This window comes from Rhinatrema bivittatum, chromosome 6 (assembly GCF_901001135.1).
Source record: "Rhinatrema bivittatum chromosome 6, aRhiBiv1.1, whole genome shotgun sequence".
Taxonomy (NCBI): domain Eukaryota; kingdom Metazoa; phylum Chordata; class Amphibia; order Gymnophiona; family Rhinatrematidae; genus Rhinatrema; species Rhinatrema bivittatum.
Window position 1 is genome coordinate 179,467,768 of NC_042620.1, and position 20,218 is coordinate 179,487,985.

The window sequence follows — 20,218 nt, forward strand, 5'->3', positions numbered from 1 at the left end:
CAGGAATGCTGTCTTTAAGGTTAACAGGCGGAGGGACAGACCTCGGAGGGGCCTGAAAGAGGCTCCTGCTAGAAAATCCAAGACCAGGTTGAGATTCCAAAGAGGTACCGGCCACTTTAGTGGTGGGCGGATGTGTTTGACTCCTTTCAGGAAGCGTGAAACGTCCGGGTGAGAAGCTATGCTGTCGCCCTTGCTCTTGGAGCCGTAGCATGACAATGTGGCTACCTGCACCTTGATGGAGTTGAGGGACAGACCCTTCTGTAGCCCATTCTGTAGGAATTCCAGGATCACGGGAACTTTAATTGAGCGTGGTATGATGTTGTGGTCGACGCACCAGGCTTCGATTACTCGCCAAATCCTTATGTACGTTAAAGATGTGGAGAACTTTTGTGCTCGGAGTACGGTGTCGATTACAGCCCCCAAGTATCCGCTCTTTCTCAGGCGAGCCCTCTCAATGGCCAGGCCATAAGAGAGAATTGAGTTGGATCCTCGTGGAGGATCGGGCCTTGTTGAAGCATCTCTGTGTGGAGATAGTGGCAAGGGAGTCCCTGCTAGTAGTCTTCTCATGTCTGCATACCACGGTCTTCTTGGCCAGTCCAGGGCCACTGGAAGTACTAGTCCCCTGTGTAGCTGTATCTTGTGGATGATTGCGCCCAATAGGGACCACGGCGGGAAGGCATATAATAGGGTCCTCTGTGGCCAGGGCTGTACCAAGGCATCAATCCCCTGGGATTGAGGTTCCCGCCTGCGGCTGAAGTACCTGGGTACTTGGGCGTTGGACCGGTTTGCCAGAAGGTCCATGTCTGGTGTCCCCCACCGGTTCACTATCATTTGGAACGCTGTGGGCGACAGCTTCCATTCTCCTGGGTCTAGTCTTTCTCTGCTGAGGTAGTCTGCCGTGATGTTGTCTTTCCTGGCGATGTGGACGGCTGAGATCTCCTGAAGGTTTATTTCTGCCCACGACATTAGAGGGTCGATTTCCAGAGACACCTGTTGGCTTCTGGTTCCCCCCTGACGGTTGATGTAGGCCACTGTTGTGGCGTTGTCCAACATTACTCTGACCGCTTTGTCTCGGAGTCTGTGAGCGAATCGCAGGCAGGCTAGTCTGGCCGCCTGCGCTTCTAGGCGGTTGATGTTCCATCCCGACTCTTCTGTGTTCCACTGCCCTTGGGCGGTTAACTCCTCGCAGTGTGCTCCCCATCCTCGTAGGCTGGCATCTGTGGTGAGCAGGGTCCAGGTTGGTGAGGATAGCCTTGCCCCCTGGTTCAGGTGGCTGCCCTGCAGCCACCACCGTAACTGGGTCCGAACCCTGCCCGGGAATGATAGATGAACGGAGTAGTTCTGAGACAGTGGATTCCATTGTGATAGAAGTGAGCGCTGTAGGGGTCTCATGTGAGCTCGTGCCCATGGCACAACTTCCAGTGTGGATGCCATCAGACCGAGGACTTGTAGGTAATCCCATGCTGTGGGGGGAGTTTTGCTCAGCAAGATTTGTAACCGGTTCCTCAGTTTTGATCTCCTTGTAGGAGTCAGGCTGACCTTGTCTTCTTTGGTGTCGAATCGGACTCCTAGATATTCTAGCGACTGTGTGGGCTGCAAACAACTTTTGTTTGTGTTGACCACCCATCCGAGGCTCTCCAGTAGAGTTTTGACTCTGTTGGTTGCTTGGTGGCTTTCCTCTGGGGATTTAGCCAATTGTCTAGGTAAGGGTGTACGAGGATTCCTTCCTTCCTCAGTGTTGCCGCCACCACCACTATCATCTTGGTGAACGTTCGGGGTGCTGTGGCTAACCCAAAGGGTAGTGCCCGGAACTGGTAGTGACGGTCCAGGATTTTGAAGCGTAAGAAGCGCTGATGTTCCTGATGAATTGGGATGTGGAGGTAGGCCTCCGAAGATCCAGGGATGTGAGGAACTCTCCCGGTTGTATCGCCCTTATTACAGAGCGTAGGGTTTCCATGCGGAAGCGGGGAATCTTCAGGTGGCGGTTGACCGACTTGAGGTCCAGGATGGGCCTGAACGTCCCTTCTTTCTTGGGGACAATAAAATAAATGGAATAATGTCCAGTATTTATTTCTTGTGGAGGCACTGGGGATATGGCCTCGAGGGCCAGTAGTCTGGTCAGTGTAGCTTCCACTGCCACCCTCTTGGAGAGGTTGTGGCAGGGGGATTCCACGAACTTGTCCGGAGGGGTTCGTAGGAAATCCAGGTAGTACCCCTCTCGAATAATGACTAGGACCCACTTGTCCGAAGTTATCTCGACCCATCTGTGGTAGAATAGGGCTAGTCTGCCCCCTATGGCTTCTTCCCTTGGACGGGTCGGCTGAATCTCATTTTGGGGTGCAACTGGGGCCTGGACCCGAGCTGGTTCCCCTCTTGTTGTGCTTGTTCTGAAAGGACTGGTTCCTGCCCGTAGGACGGGGCGCTTGATAGTTGCTTCTGTATGGGTTGAAGCATTATGAACCTCTGCCCCTGGGGGCCCGGGGGAAGGGTCACTGGTTTCTCTTATTCCTGTCCTCTGGTAGGCGTGGCAATGGGGACTCGCCCCATTTGTTGGCCAGTTTCTCTAGTTCGCTGCCAAACAGGAGGGATACCTTTGAAGGGCATCCTTGTGAGACACGTTTTGGAAAATGCGTCAGCCGACCAGCTTCGGAGCCAGAGTTGTCTCCTGGCAGCCACAGCTGATGACACTCCTCTGGCTGCAGAGCGCACCAGATCGGAGGCAGTGTCCGCAAGGAATGATACTGCTGGTTCCATGGCCTCTCCAGGGGTGTTGCTCCTGGTCTGAGATAGGCAGGCACATGTCACTACGGTGCAGCAGGCCGCTATTTGTAGAGACATAGCGGCGACATCAAAGGACTGATTAAGGATGGATTCCAGACGTCGGTCCTTAGCATCTTTGAGCACTGCTCCTCCCTCCACTGGGATAGTAGTTCGCTTTGAGTCCGCGCAGACCATGGCATCCACTTTTGGGTATTTATTTTTATTTATTTAACATGTTTATATACCAAGGTTCTGGTAACAGTGTTACTAATCACTTCGGTTTACATACAACATTGAAATGGCTTAAAAGTGTCTTACAGATAACAAGGAATGAAGAACTAGGATATAACTCATTTTTAAATAAATAACTCATTATGAATATTATGTCAGAAGGTCTTTGGCCGCCGAGTCCAGGGGGTACATGGCTGCCATAGCTCGTCCTCTTTGAATGTGGACTCTGGAGCACTCCATTCCAGGTCAATTAGCTGCTGGACTGCCTGTAAGAGAGGGAAATGGCGAGAGGTCTGACGGAGTCCTTCTAGAAGGGGATTTGTCTTAGGCTCCCCTGAAGCACTTGCGCTCGGGATAGCGAGCTCCTTCAGGCTGTGGGTGACAAGGTCTGGGAGCTTGTCCTTGGTGAAGAAGCGTCTCATGGTTCGGTGAGGCTCTTTCCCCGGGGGGAGTTCCCCTTCTTCTAGGGGCTCTGCTTCCTCTTCAGAGTTGTCCGTGTCTCCATAGGTGGGGCTTCTGGGCAGTGGAAACATTTGTCTAGGCCTAGCATGGCCTGAGGGATAAAGGTCTTCTGGTGGAGGCTCTGTCTGCATGTGGACGAAGGTGTGTAGCCCTTTGAAGAATTCCACCCATGAGATAGACGCTGGGTCCAAGCTAAGGGGTGTTGAGTCCCTGGAGATCCCTGTCTGAGGGGTGTCCCGCTGGAATTTGCTAGGTCCGGGGTACTCACTGAGGAGCTAGTACTCGGTCCTGGGTGGGACTGGTCCTGGACTGGATCTCCCAGGGCCTCCTCGCACTGGCACAAAGGGCGTTGGCCTCTTCGCTTTGTGCGGCTCTGATATGACATGCTGGGCAGAGGCCTTGAGCCTTGAGCTCCGTTCCCGGTGGTGCCATGGCTATAGGCGCGTAAACCCTTATGCGCTCTGGCGCATCTAAGATGTGCGTGCGGGTTGAGCACGTAGATGTGCACCCAAGTCGTAGATATGTGCTTAGCCCGATAGGCGCGCGATGCGCGTATATCTTGTGCACGCGGCCCTTGTGCGTGTACTTTATGCGCATATGCCCCTTGTGCGTGTAACTTTATGCGCACAAGTATTTTGTGCACCTAGCTAGCCTTGTGCTTCCGGATTGAGACGGCGGCGACTAGGGCGTCCACGCGGGCAATATGGCAACCACCTCGGAGGGTCTCCATGTGGGAGGACCCTTGAAACTAACCGGGGCCTGGCCCTGCTAGGGCGGATCAACCCGGCGGCACTGGTCCCGTCCGGCGACCTGTGCAACTTCTTGAACCTCGGAGACCGGAGCCTATACTGAAGATTTCTACCTTGCCTTGTCTTCGGTGCTTCCCGGTTTTGTTCTGGGCGGTCTCCGGCTGCGGGGGGAGAGGGCAAATACCTTCACGGCCGCGCTTGAGAGTGTACCCGCTGCCTCTCAGCCGCGCCCGAGATTGGGGGCTAGGTCCTCACCGCGATTCAGCCGCCGGACTGAGGCTCACCTCCGAGGGACCACGGAAATCACCTCGGGAATTCTCAACTGGGGGAGGGACCCGAGGGTATCACCGCAGGAGAGCGGGGCTCATCTTCAGAGGTAGGTTTTCTTCCAAATTTGGGTTTTCTCCGTTGAATTGTGTTCTAACGCTGTGAGATCGTGCAGATAGTCCCTAACTGCTATGGAGTAGGAAAATATTGAAGAGCTGCACTTCCTGCAGGGGTATATGTACTAGGGGTTGACGTCAGATTGAAATCTGATCCGTCTCCAACTGCTATGAGGAGTACACTATACCCATTGGTCCTGAGTCCATCTGCTACAGCTAGGAAATTAAAATTCTGCAACTTTAAGTAATAACTTTTTTTCTGTAATAATTTAAAATGTAATTACTTAAAAACCGTCATGTAAATTGTGTTATTTTGACCAATATAAAGTCTGCAGAACTTTGCAGAATTTTACATTTTTTTGCACAGAATTCCCCCAGGAGTGTTGTTACCGTCACGGTAACAGTGTGATGTAAGAGTTGGTGATTTGTATAGGGGGCTGGTGGATATTAGATGGTAAGTGTATTTATGTGTACCGTAGTGCCATTTGATGGTTATAAGGCATTAAGTTATGTTGTAATTTTAATTGTTTACTTATTTTACTCCGCCGGAAGTACTTATTTGGTAATGCGGTATACATTAAACCAAATAAATAAATCTTCTCTGTAATGGAGAAACATGAATCAGACCGAGAATGGAAGAAAATCATCAAATCTTTAGAGGTTTCTGCCGCCAGCCTTGCAAGAACGTTCCGGGTCTATGGGGCCCTGCTGATAACTCAACGACGCAGTAGTCAAGTCGGCACGCGCCAAAGGCGCCCAATCGGAGTTGGCGTTGCGCGCGGTGCCTCCTCCTTCTCCTGTGCCCTCTATTCAATCCTTCCCCCGGCTGCACGAATGCCGATTTTTTAGTTCCGGTGGTAGCGGCGGCTCCCTGACGGGCGTTCGGCCGCCACCATGCGCTCCCTGGCTGGCTTCTTCTTCATCTTCAGCGCGGCCACTTTCTGCCTATATTTGCTGTCCACCAGCCTGCGGCCGGGCAGAGGCCGGGCCGTTGCTGTCGGCCAGCTACAGTCGGGAAAGCAGCCCGAGGAGAGCAGGTTTGAGAGCCCGTCCTTCGGGATTCGCCAGGAGGAAACGATGGGACTATGCCAGTTAATAATAATGTGCCAATAAACTGATCTAATAATATTGAGTCGTAATCCCGTAATGGTGAAGCTAATCTTGTACCTAATCATGATCCTGGGTCGTATCTGGAGCACCGGTGATAGGGGAGGGATTATTTTGTTAATCCAGTTCCTTAACCTCTGATACTTTGTACTTCTCGTTTGATTTGAGAGACTGATGACTCTGTTATATCTCCCTGCTTCTAATAATCTGGGAGAGTTTCTTAATTTGGAATTGAGCCCAGTGACTCCGAGATCAGAGAAGGGGCACTGCGGACACTTGGGACATCGCTTTTTTTTTTTTTTTTACCATTGTTTGGTTTGATCAGTGGTCAGCCTGAATAGGGAAAGAAGACAGGATTGCATTTTGACGTGAATGTGGGAATAACGCTAAAAATAAAGTTTCTGGCATGTGATGTTTTTTTGTCAGTGTGTGCAATCCATAAAAATGTCGAATTGAATATTCCGAGCTAAATTTAGCTCTAGCAAGTGTGCCTGAAACCAGATAGTAGTTTAGTGAAGTCTTTACAGATGGGCAGCTGAAGGTGTGATGGTGAACAGGTCTGCCAGCTGGTGACATCTCTTGGAAAAAGCCCTCATTCTTGTAATTTTAAGGGTTGTTTTGTTTTAAGGATTTTGTTAGATTCCTGTGTTCCATTGAGTCACTAGTTTAGCTCACATACATAGTTTGGGCCTGGAAATAGAATCTGTGTGGGAAGGTAATGTCCTTGTGATTTTATATATATATATGTGTATGTATGTATAAACATTTCTTAGTCAGTTTAGTGCTTTTGAAAGATGGCAGATTGTCAGCATCAAAAACCAGTGCCATTTTTACCCATGGGCAAAAGGGGCAGCTGCCCTGAGTCCTGCATAGTAGGGAGCTCATAGTGCAAGGCCTTTAACTCTGCACTCATACCAGCTTGCACAAACTGGAAGGAGGAGTAGGTGTGTATGCTTCTATTGGTCTATGTAGAAGTCAAGAAAACAGAGGCATGCTTATGTCAGCCTACACAGGCCGGAAGGAGGAGGAGGAGGCTGCCGTGTGTGGCTACTTTCCCATCAGCTGATGCAGAGGAAGAGAAAAGCTGTAGTAGCAGGCCAACAGCATCAGATTAACAGGTGCATGTGGGATGGTGCACAGAGGCTGATAGGGGCTGGCCTGATGGGAGAGAAAGGGAAAGGAAAGTGCCAAGTTGAGGAGTGGAGGAAGGATGACTGTCATTATGGAAAAATTATAAGGGGGCTCAACCACAAAGTTAAAACGATCCTGGCAGGACCAGTACATCGTGGGTAAGAGCAGTGTACTTCCACCTTGCTGTGGAGGATCTGCCCAAGGCATGAGAGGGTAATTCAATATCATTGTCTGTACCATCTGCGGCCACTTGGCTGAGACTGCCAATGAGGATTGAAGGAGTTGAGGGTTTTTTTTTGTTTTTTTTTTAATGTGGATACTGAGAATTGCACTGAAACCACCATTTTATTTCGTATTGGCCACTAAATGGCCAATGGGATTGTGTTAAAAATAAAAGCTGCCAGAAATGTTTTAAAACCTCCTTTGAGTATAATTCCAGAAAATATTTCACTGAATTTGGGGACAGTTGTATCTCTCATCCTTATATATCTCCATAGATTTTAAGTTACCTAATAAATAAATGTAAAAACGCTAATCACATTTTGCACCCCTTGAATTGAGACATACCTACTCCTTACCTGTCTTTAAGACTTTATCAGCTCAATAAATTAAGATGCAGACAGAAGCCCAGTAGTGAGATGGGGGCTATTCAGTCTTTGTACTGAGTACCACATGAGGGTGAGAGGTTGTATGTGTGCACCTGATGCAAAGACCTTCTGGCTCAGAGAAAGAGTTCAATTTCTTGAGGCCAAAATGGCAGACCTGGAGGAGCTGAGGCTGAAAGAGAGGTATATAGAGGAGACCTTCAGGGACATAGTAGAGCAGTCCCAACTCCAGTCTAGCAGCCCTTGTGCTGCTTTGGAGGAGCAAGAGTACCTGACAGGAGACCATCACCTTGGTGTGGCAGGTAGTGATCCTGTAGCTAGGAGATCTGCCCTCCAGATGATGCTTTATCCTCTTGCACCAAGTATGTGTCTCCAGTGGTCCATGACCAACAGAGAAGAATTAGGATGGCCATCGTAGTGGGTGATTCAATCACCAGAAAAGTACCGGTAGATATCTGGGTGGCTGATGGGCATGAGGATCGCTCAGTAACTTGTCTGCTTGGTGTGAAGGTAGTGGATGTCACATGCCACCTAGATAAGATTTTAGGGACTGGTGAGGAGACAGCTGTTGTGGTACATGTGTGTACCAGTGACATAGGAAGGTGTAGGAGGGAGGTTCTGGAGAAAAATGGTTGAACCTATTATAAAGACTAAATTTAGGCTCTTAGGTAGGAGATTGAAATCCAGCACCTCTAGGGTTGCATTCTCAGAAATGCTTCCTGTTCCATGAGCATGTCCCCAGAGGCAGACCAAGCTGTAAAGTCTTAATGCGTGGATGAAACAATGGTGAAGGAAAGAGGGTTTTAGGTTTGTTAGGAACTGGGAACATTCTGGGGAAGGTGAAACCTATTCCGATGCGATGGACTCCACCTTAACCAAAGTGGAATCAGGCTGCTGGCACTAATAGCTTTTAAACTAGATGGCAGGGGAAAGCTGCTTAGAAGCACAAGGTTCGAAATTATGTATCTTTGAAGGATACTAACAAAACAGGGAAGTTTGTTTATTTGTTTATTGCATTTATATACCATCATTCTGTGACCAATCATAATCATTTACAAAAAATAATATAGTAAAATCATAAATCAATGGCATCCTAAAATTACAAGTAAGATAAACTATAAAATACTTGGCATGTGGCAGGTGTGAGAGGGACTATTGCTTTGTATTTCTCCAGCCTTTTTTTTTTTCACTTTTTTCTTTAATTGGAATTATCTGTGGGTTTTCCAAAGGTTCCTTTCAAGCTGCTGAAATGTTTTAAAAGCCCAATTAAACTCTGGTAGGTCAGTGAGTATCTCCCTGTTCATGGGAGTTACCGGTTGGACTGATATATCTCTAACAGTCCTGATTCCACAGACATGCAATATTTTTAAACTGAGAAAGAGTTAATTTGACATGTCACATGAGGAAATAGAAACTGGCATTTGAGTAGTCTTTGGTAATCAAAGAGTTATGTAGGTGACTGTGGCTTTTCTCTATCTCCCTCACCCCCTTGCCCTCTTTTCTTAGGGTGCTGAAATTTCCTTCCGACCTGGATGAACTGCGGGAGCTGGCAGAATATTTGCAGTTTTACAAGCAAGAGCATTCAACCTATGTCCTGCTGCTGTTCTGCAGTGCTTACCTGTACAAGCAGTGCTTCGCTATCCCAGGCTCCAGCTTTCTGGTAAGCACTGCTTTTCCAAATCTTAACCATGCTCTGTTAAACAGCCCTGCCCCGGCTTGAGTTCCCGTCTGTTGTACAGTCTGAACGGTGCTCAGGCACCATCTCCCCTCTGCTGCATAGCACTAACTGTTGTTTTGGCATGAGCTCTCCTGCCTGTCATTCAGCCGTGAGACGTACATTGCTGGTTCCCCCTTTTTTTCATTTTGTATTGAATGCTGACAGTGTTGTGGTCTTGTTGTCATTGTTGGTGTTAGACTTACTATGGAAATATGATTGTCCTGTCAGACCTGTCCAGACAAGTGGGTTACCCCTTCGCACCAGCAGATAGCAGAAAATATTCTCATTTCTTTCTAATGTCATCCTTACCCTATGTATTCTGGTATAGCAGAACAGTATGACAGTAGTAGTTTTATGCCTCTAGCAAATAGTGGTGACTGGTTTGGGATGGCAGGAAGAGGATTTCATGCTCCTAGGTCAATGTCCTGGTAGTGGAGCACAAAAAGATTAGAGGTAATAGTGGAGTGACATCCAAGACTGGCCTGTTCTTCCCTCCCTGAGAGAAATCCAGTTCCCATTAGGGCCTGGTAGTATCTGCTAGCTGAATGCCTGCATAAAGTTAGAAAAAAAAGAAACAAAAGACAGCAAAGAGGATGCCAGCAGCAGGAATTGCCAAGCTACTTGGTTCACCCACCTTCTCTCCTCCCCCCCCCCCCCCCCCCCCGAACTTGCTGGAGGATAGGGGAAGACATTGTCAGCACTGCAGGAACCACCAGCAGAGCAGTGTTGCAGACTCACAGGGTATGTGGTACAACAGAGACCACGGATGGAGATCAGGTGCCACAAGGGAAGCCCAAGGTGAGTGACTGGGACAAGCAAAGGGAGGAGGCCAAGGAGAGTTGCATTGTTTCAGGGAGGGGGGAGGAGCCAAGCCAGCAGGACTCTGCATAACCGCAGCCAGCCACAGATGCATACGAGAGTGTGGAGAGGGAGAAGGGAGCCTCATCCCATGTGGATTTTTCAGCAGCAGGACTCAGTTGCACAGGGATAGACCCAGTACCCTGGCGAGAGCTGGAATTTTCCCTGGAGTTTGCCCTCATCAAGCAGAAGGCCTTTTTGGAGATGAGAGTGGACACAGGCCTGGCAGGGCCCCAGTCTAAATCCAGGCCATGAAGAGGCCACTGCAATGGCAGGGGTAAGGACGAAAAGACTCCAGCTATAACTGGGGGTGGGAATATTTCCGCTCCAGTTTCTCTTCATTGAGCATCCAGAGCACCTCCCCTGGGTACACAGGGGGACTTCCAGGGATCTTCAGATGAGTCCAAGGTGAAAGCTCAGAACTCGAGAACAGAGAGTGATGTGGCTTTAAGGTTATTTTGAAGAGAGGAGTTAGGACCCCTGATTTCCAAGGTAATGCTTTCCCTGAAGTTGTCATATTGACCCTTATGCTTTTGACTTGGTAAAAAGGATGAAAGAAAAGTCAATTAAAATAAAAGATAGTTGTTAAATCGCTGGCTGAGTGTTATGTACCTCATCAACTAAAGAAGGTTGCTATTAGACCTCTCCCCAAAGATAGCACCAAACAAGTATCAGATGTTTCCAATTACCATCCCATTTCCAATCTCCCTACCTTAGTAAAGATCTTAGAAACATGTGTTTTGGCTCAACTGGATGATTTCTTCAGAGATAAGAGTGTGTTTAGACATTAACCAATTTGGTTTCTGCAAGGCACAAAATAAAGAACTGCTACTACTTTCACTATTTGAGGTTTTGCTTGGAAGCCTAGACACTGGAGGTATCAGTATACTTGTACAATTTGACGTATCGGCAGCATTTAATAGTGTCTGCCATGATATTCTTGTGTTTCTGCTTCAGGCTACTGGCATAATAGGCCAGGAGCTTGACTGGTTTAAATCCATCCTTGAAGGTTCCGAACACCAGGTCCAGTTGGGTCTAGATTATTCATCTTGGCGGGCCCTGAAGTAGACGGTTCTTCAAGACTCTGCCCTTTCTTCTTTTTTATTTAATGTGTATTTGGCCCCTTTAGGCCTTATACTGAAAGCACTGGGAGTATTTTATTTTGCAGATGATATTCAGATACATATTCCCAGTGATGAACTCAAGCTTGTTCCTATTGTACAATTTCAAAAATCTTCTGGCCCAGATTAGGTCCTCTCTAAACTGGGTATCCAGCACTTTATATATGCTGACGACGTGCAGATACTCATTCCTATTAATGATTCCATCACAAATGCAATGAAGATCTGGAACTCTGCTCTATCTGAGATAAATAAACTACTCTCCGATAATTTCCTTGCACTCAATACTAACAAAACAGAACTACTCATTCTCTCTCCTCCTAACAACCCCTCACGCAGTCTCCCCCCCACCCCCCCACTCCCCAGCTGCCCTCCTACCCTACAAGTCCGCAACCTTGGAATTATGATAGATAACCAATTTAACCTCAAAAAATTCATTTCGGCCACTATAAAAAGCGGATTCTTCAAACTCCACACCTTGAAGAGAATCAAACCTCTTCTTCACTCCTCTGACTTCCGCACAGTACTGCAAGCTATGATCCTGTCCAAACTTGATTATTGCAATGCTATCCTCCTAGGCTTACCAAAAAGTACTCTACAACCGCTACAGTTATTACAAAATGCTGCTGCACGCATCCTTACCAATACTCACCGTCATGACCACATCACTCCCGTCCTCCAATCATTACACTGGCTCCCTGTAACCTCCAGGATAGTATATAAAGTACTCACGCTCATACACAAAGCCATTCATAACCATGACATGCAATGGTTCCCAGAACATCTCCTGCTTCACACTCCGACCAGACCCACAAGAACGCCTCACCAGGCCAAACTCCAGACTCCCTCTCCTAAGCTCATGAAACACACCACCTTCAGAGAGCGATCATTCATCATTGCAGGCACTGCCCACTGGAATAAAATGCCTTCCCAACTACGCCAGGAACCTTGCCACAAAAAATTCAAGCACAATCTTAAAACATGGCTGTTCAAACTAGCGTACCCGGACTAACGAATTGACTCCCTCCAAAGATGTGACATGACCTCCCGACTGACTCTTGCCCTTTCTACTTACTCTCCCCTCCTTCCACCCACTGTGAATATACTCCCCCTTCCCCTCCCCTATTACTTTCCCCTGCTAATTATTCTGATTGCATTGATGAACGCCCTTGTAAAAACTAACATGTACATATGTATATAATTCTCGTATTATCTACTCCTGTCCCTGTTTACCCCCTCCCTGTTAACATTTTTTTTTTTTTTTTTATTATTGTAAAGCTTGTTGCTCAGTTATGTTACATTGTGAACCGAGGTGATGTTTTGCAAACGTGCCTCGGTATATAAAAAACCCGTAAAATAAATAAATAAATACATAGTTGGGAAAATATGGTCCAACCCTTAATGTACAAAAAACCAAAGTGTTTTGGGTTGGTAGAGTTGAGGTTTCTGGGAATAATCCTCAATTTCTTGTGAAGATGAAATGTTAGCTATACTGATTGTGGATGGTGCATTAACTATGAATCCCCATATTCATCACTTGTCTAAAATATGTTTATTTAAATTAACGATGTTAAGGCCCTTTCAATCACTGTTACCAGCCTTTTTCTTTAGAACTATATTGCAATCCCTTGTGCTGGGACATATAGATTATTGTGCAACCCTATTGGTAGGTCTTCCTGACAAGTTGTTGAAAATAGTTCAGCTGTTGCAAAATGCAGCTGCCCACACCTTGTGTGGGATGACCCAATATGAACATATAACTCCCTTCCTTCACCAATTTCACTGGCTACCTGTAAAATGAAGAATCAAACTCAGGATGTTAGTGATAATACACAATTTATTATTTCTAGAACTGTGTTCTCCCAGGACAAGCAGGATGGTAGTCCTTACATGTGGGTGACATCATCGGGTGGAGCCCTATTATGGAACACGTTTGTCAGAGTTTCTAGAACTTTGACTGGCACACTGAGCATGCCCAGCATGCCACCAACCCTGCATCCAGCAGGGGTCCCCCTTCAGCCAGCAGTAGCCTCGCGGTTTTCAGGAGCTCTGTGAGAATTCCTCACAGTTATTTCCTCACGGAAACTTTCTTTAAAATTTTCAAACTTTTTCCCGATCCCAGGGTCCCCCATCAACTACCGACCTCTGCGACGCCAGTAAGTTTTACCTCGTCCTTTGCGGTCAGTTCCCAGTGGTGCTTTCATCGGTGCCTGAAGGCCACCGACCACGCGCCGCCCTTCTTTTTTGAAAAATGGCGACCGGGTTTAAAAAATGCCCCGAGTGCCCGAGGACCATGTCCATTACAGACCCTCATGACATTTGTGTCTTGTCCTTGGGGCCCACTCATGACGTCCAATGGTACACTAGCTTTGCCCAGATGACGCCAAAAGGCCGCAGGGCCCACTTGGAAAAGATGGAACACCTATTCAAGTGTGTGTCTCCGCCTACTCCAGCCAAGAGTACATCGGGTCGAAAGCCTTCATCTTCATCGACTCTGTCGCCATCAACATCTCAGCGCCATTGAGACACTGGTGACCATCCTTCACCGGCATCTTCAAGTTTGAAGGCATCGACATCTTCATCCTCGGTGCTGGAGAAGGACCGGACCGAGCATCAGGAAAAGCACAGTCACCACCGTCGATGTGAGCCTTCTTCCGATGCCGGCACCAACAAGCCATCAGCATCGACAGAGCCACCGGCCAAGAAGTCCTGGGGAAAAGGGACCCCATCCCCCTCTGGACCCGGGACATTGCGGCGTTCCCCACTAGCACCGGTGTTGGGAGCCAAGGCTCCACTGATACAGGTGGACCCTCCGGCAACGCCTTCTGAGCCTCCAACCCTGGTCGCTGTGTTGCCAACACCAGCCTTCCAGGAGGAATTAGACCGGATGGTCCAAGAGGCAGTACTTCAGGCACTTCAGGGATTCCAATCTCTACCAGCACTGGCTCCCATGCCGACACCCGATCCGATGCCTACCATGCTGGCACCTGATCCGATGCCTACCATGCTGGCTCCACTCCTCAAGTGCCTAGATACACTAATCGGTGCATTACCATCAGTGCCCGTTCCTTCCATGCCATTGGCACCTCCAAGGCCACAGACACCGATCCCCATTCCTTTGTCCTCGGATGAGGAACAAATTTTACCGATGCTGGAGCCGATTCCAGGACCATCGGGTCTATTGCCACCCCGACGTCCACCAAAAGCGCAGATTCCATTGATGCCATCGCCATCCTCGGTACCTCCTTCCTTACCTCCATCTGAAGACCCGCATGGTGCTGGAGAAACACCATACCATCCCTGGGGGGATGATTCCTCTGATACTCAGAACTCCGATGAACTCCTGTCAGAGCCTTCACCCTCAGAAGAACGCCGCCGCTCCTCTCCTGAAGACCTCACATTTGCCAACATCATTAAAGAGCTGTCTCAAACCATCCCTTTTAAACTACAAACTGAAGAGGATGCCAGGCACAAGATGCTTGAGGTATTGCAATGTGTGGATGCCCCTAAAGAAGTGATGGCAGTTCCAGTACATGAAGAGCTCCTTGACTTGTTACAACGCACCTGGGAGCACCCTGGCACAGTTGCACCAGTGAACAGAAAATCTGATGCCATCTATCTTGTTCAATCAGCTCCGGGGTTTCACAAAAGCCAACTGCTCCATCAGTCTGTAGTTGTTGTTGAGTCTGCCCAGAAGAAAGCCAAAAATCATGGCCTCATTCTTCTGCCCCTCCAGGTAAAGAACAGAAATCCTTGGATGCCTTTGGACGAAGGGAGTTCCACGGTTCTGTGCTGATGGCACGTATAGCAGCCTATCAGCTATCCATGACTCAGTACTCAAGAAATCTTTGGAAGAAAGTCCAAGAATTCTGAGACCCTTCCGGAGGAATATCAAGAAGGGCTCACCACAATCCTCTAAAAGGAACCCGATGCTGGAAAGCATGAAGTTAGGGCAGCATACGACATCTTTGAAACTGGCTCAAGAGTATCAGCAGCAGGCATAAGCTCCAGACACTGGGCATGGCTCAAGTCTTCTGACCTATGCCAGGAAGTCCAAGAAAGGTTGGCAGTCCTCCCATGTACAGGGGATAATTTGTTTGGCGACAAAATTCAGGAAACAGTGGCACAACTAAAAGGTCACCATGACACCTTGCGTCAGCTGTCCACTCTCCCCTCTGACTTCCCATCTACCACCAAGAGGTCTTTTCGGCGGGATCCTAGGAGGCTATCTTATAAGCCATGTAGTTATTACCCACCTCCATCCCATACTCGACGGTCTAGACCCTCTCAAAGAGGTCAGCCTCGACAGCACAGGGCCCCAAAAGCTCAACCAGCCCCGCAGACTGGTCCAGCAGTGGGGTTTTGACTCCTTTCTAGAGGGCAGAAATCAACCCCTGCCTACCACACTCACTCCTATGGGAGGCCGCTTGTGCTATTTTGCCAGCATATGGCACATAATTACAACAGACCAATGGGTCTTTTCTGTGGTCTCCCAGGGTTACCATCTGAACTTCCTCACATTACCACCAAACACTTCACCATGTTCAGCATGGGGTCTAATCAACCGCTCTCCACTTCTTGAGGCAGAGCTCTCAACCCTTCTGCAGTCCAGTGCAATGGAACCGGTACCTCGACTGCAGTGGGGTCAAGGGTTCTACTCTCGGTATTTTCTAATTCCAAAAATGTCAGGCAGCATTCATCCTGTTTTGGACCTACGTGCCCTAAACAAACATCTCTGCAAAGAAAAGTTCAGAATGGTAACTCTGGGCACCATGCTCCCTCTCCTGCAATGGGGAGATTGGCTCTGCTCTCTAGATCTTCAGGTGTCTTATGCCCATATTGCCATATACCCTCCTCATCGAAAATACTTCAGATTTATAGTCTGCCACAATCATTTCCAATACCGAGTGCTGCCATTCGGCCTAGCATCAGCACCCTGAGTATTTACGAAATGCCTGGCAGTAGTCACAAGTCACGTGCAACAACGCAACATTCACATCTATCCATATCTAGACGATTGGCTCCTCAGAGGTCCATCCCAAGAGGTAGTGCTCCACGCCCTCCATTTCACCATCAACCTACTGCAATCCTTGGGGTTTCTAATAAACTATCCTAAGTCACATCTGACTCCATCACGCACCCTTTCGTTCATTGAAGCAGATCTAAACACTGTCCAGGCCAAAGCGTTTCTCCCAAAGGACCGAGCACGCACATTATCAAACTTGGCCAAAGCAGTGCAGACTCGCCGAACCACGACAGTTCGTCTTCTACTAACCTTACTAGGTCACATGGTTTCCACAGTTCATGTAACCCCAATGGCTCGACTAGGTTCCTGGACTATCTGTGGCACCTTTCCGAGTCTGGTCTGCAGACTTCCTCCATCCGAGTACATTTCAGCACCATAGCTGCTTACCATAAAGGTATAGGAGATGCCACGATCTCGGCGCAACCCCTGGTAGAACGCTTTATGAGAGGCCTGCTCTAGCTAAAGCCTCCACTGCATCCATTGGTTCCAGCATGGGACCTTAATGTTGTGCTAGAATGGCTCATGCGACCTCCGTTCGAGCCACTGCAATCCTGCGAGCTTCGACATCTCACTTGGAAAGTGATCATTCTAGTTGCTATAACATCAGCTCGCAGAGTCAGTGAGCTACAGGCACTGCTAACGTATTCCGCACCCTAAATTCTTGCCAAAGGTAGTTTCTGATTTTCACTTAAATCAGTCCATAATACTTCCTACCTTTTTTCAAAGGCCTCACTCACAACCAGGTGAGTAGGCTCTGCATTCCTTGGACTCTAAATGAGCGCTCGCCTTTCATCTGGACCGCACTGCAGCCCATAGGAAGTCCACTCAACTGTTTGTCTCCTTCGGTAAAACCAAACTGGGAGATCCAGTGGGCAAGCAGACCCTGAACACCTGGCTGGGGGACTGCATTTCCTTCTGCTACCAACAAGCAGGCCTTCCGCTACAGGGATACGTAAAAGTGCATTCAGTAAGAGCCATGGCAACGTCAGTAGTGCACCTCCATTCTGTACCTCTTACTGACATCTGCAATGCTGCCACATGGAGCTCTCTCCATACACTTGCAGCTCATTTAATGTCTCGACAAAGCTGGGCTGCAAGATTCCATTTTTGGCCAGTCTGTCCTGTGTAATTTATTTCCAGTTTAATAACCCAATTTCCTGCCTACGACCCACTAAGAAACTCAGGCTACCCTCATACCCAAAACCACCCCAGTTGTTGTGCCTGTTGTACGTCGTTGGTGTTTTTGGTTCATTCTATTCGGGCATCCTGTAGCTCACTATTCACCCACATGTGAGAACTACTATCCTGCTTGTCCTGGGAGAAAGCAGAGTTGCTTACCTGTAACAGGTGTTCTCCCAGGACAGCAGGATGTTAGTCCTCACGAAACCCGCTTGCCACCCCGCGGAGTTGGGTTCGCTTACGTTTTATTATTTTATTTTTTGCTTTAGGTTTTGCTACAAACGAGACTGAAGGGGGTCCCCTGCTGGATGCAGGGTTGGTGGCATGCTGGGCATGCTCAGTGTGCCAGTCAAAGTTCTAGAAACTTTGACAAAAGTGTTCAATGATAGGGCTCCATCCGATGATGTCACCCACAAGTGAGGACTAACATCCTCACTTGTGGGTGACATCATCGGATGGATTGAGAGGGTCTAGACCGTCGAGTATGGGATGGAGGTGGGTAATAACTACATGGCTTTCCTTAACATCTACATTCAAGTGGTATACTCCTATATAGGCTTGCGCTCTTCTGGGACAATTTTATTGCAGGTGCCTCCCTTAAGGGGGTATAAACTCGTACAAACCCAGTCTTGATTCTTGTCCATGACGGCACCAGTGCTGTGGAATATTATTCCAGAGCAGTTAAGGCATGAGGCCGATCTATGTGTGTTTAGACAGCAGTTGAAAACTTTATTATTTTAAGTGTGTATAGTTTTTTGTTTTTTTTTGTATTTATTTTAAATGTTGTTTTTATATGCTTTATGAGCGTTTTTATGTAATTTGCACTGGATGGATATGCATCTTGGAAGTAGCAGAATACAAGATTTTTAAATAAATAAGATAACCAAGAGGCAGAGAAAACACCATGTGTTGATCCTATCTTGGCAGGAATTAAGAAACCCACTATATTCAGCCAGGTTGGGATACTCCTGATGCATCCTTATAGAGCAGGAATGTTATTGACTGATTGTACCTTATTTAGCAGGAGGAGAGAGATTGCCTGTTCTGGATGCTCAAAGTGGTTGCCCCTGTGGCCACAGTCACAAAAAAGATAACAATCCTGGTGCAAGAAGGCTCGGTCCTAAAGGACTCACAGGATCATAAGATTAAGTCACTGTTGAAAAGATCCTTTGAGTTGGCCAGCCTGTCTATTCAAGCTAGCCATCTAGAGCTAGAGCCCTTGTATGTTGCTCACATTAAGGACAAGCAAGGGCAGAGAAAACCCATGATCTCCCAAGTTGACAAGCCACCAGATTCGAATCAGTTGCAGCTTTCATAGCAGATACCCTATATGATTCACTCAGCACTTCAGCCAAACAGCTAGCAACAGTAGTAACGGCCAAGACACTATTATGGCTGAGGCACTGATCTGCAAAATTCGTATCCAATTCTTGCCTAAGCAGACTACATTTCAAGGGTGTTTACTGTTCAGAGAATCTGCAGGAATCAAAACACCAGAGGTTACCAGAAGATAGATCCAGAAGAGAAACTGTCATGGTCAGTCCAGAGAATGGGGACAGTATAGACCAGCCAGGCAATTTGGGTCCCAGAAAACCTTTTCAAGGAAGCAAGACGGTGGCAAAGAGCAGAACGCCCAGTGTTCTGGAGAGCCCAGAAGCTCAAAATGAGGACATGGGAACCCACTCCTCAATTCCACCCATAGGCGGCCATCTGATACAGTTCTACAAGGAGTGGGTCCAGATTACCAAGGACGCATGGGTCCTCGAGGTAATTCAGCAGGGCTATGCCTTCAAGCTGGCTGCACCAATCCCGGAGGCATATTTCCTGTCTCCATGCAGATCAAAAGTAAAGAAGGCTATTGTGTTAGCAAAAGTGGATCACGTGCTCCAGCCGGAAGCAATAATCTCGATGCCCAAAGCAGAGTTGTGGTACCAAAGAAAGAAGGCATATTTCAACCAGTGTTAGACTGAAAATATGTCCCCCCATTTAGTGGAAACACTAAAATCAGATATGATGGCAGTAAGGAAGGGAAGAATTCTTTACCTCTCTAGATTTAGCAGAAGTATATCTGCATTTCCCAATTAGGGAAGGCAGTCGGAGACTTTTGAGATTGCTGTGTTAGGGAACCACTGCCACTTCAAAGCCATGCCCTTCAGGCTGGCCACAGAGCCACGTATATTTACCAAGGTAATGAGTGTGGTGGCAGCCTTTTTATGCCGGGAAGGAATATTGGTGTTCTCCTGTCTGGATGATTGACTGATCAGAGTCAAGTCCATGCAGGAGAGCAGGCAGTTGACATGACCCAACAGCTCCTGGAATCCTTAGGCTGGGTTGTGAACACAGCCAAGAGTTATCTGCAGCCATCCCAGTCTATGGTCTATCTGGGAGTCCAGTTCGATACAAGACTAGAGCAAATATTTATGACAACAGAATCATCAAGCTATAGTCAAAGTAAGACAACTGTTAGTAATCAAGGGATCCAGTGTGAAGAATTACTTGCAAGTTCTGAGATTATTGGCAGTGACCCTAGACTTAGTTCCCTGGCAAGGCCCCCATATGCACCCTCTGGAAAGTGTACTGCTGGCTCGATGGTCTCCCCAGAGGTAGGACTATAAGAGAAGGCTCCTCCTATGGAAGGAGGACCCGGGCCTCTTTATGTTGCTTTCATTTGTCTTATCCTCGGGAAGTGCTGGCCATAGATTACATCTTACTATAGCTGAGTAAAAATGGAATAGAAAATGTCTTGGTTATCACAGCCATATTCACACAGTTTGCTCTAGCCATTCTAACCAAGGATCAGACTGCCTTTACCATTGCCAAGGTTCAGGTTAGAGAGTGGATAATGTATTATGAAGCACCTAGTCATCTACACTCTTACCAAGGAAGAAA

At 47.8% G+C, this 20,218-nt stretch overlaps 1 protein-coding gene across 1 annotated transcript in view; it reads left to right on the forward strand.

The window, feature by feature from the left end:
* Positions 1 to 5,247: 5,247 nt before the first annotated feature.
* Positions 5,248 to 20,218, forward strand: part of TMEM41A (transmembrane protein 41A) — a 61,639-nt gene continuing 46,668 nt past the window's right edge. Inside the window, 2 exon segments of the mRNA XM_029606204.1 lie at positions 5,248 to 5,622; positions 8,935 to 9,088. Coding sequence (XP_029462064.1) covers positions 5,480 to 5,622; positions 8,935 to 9,088 — 297 coding nt within the window. The 5' untranslated portion in view covers positions 5,248 to 5,479.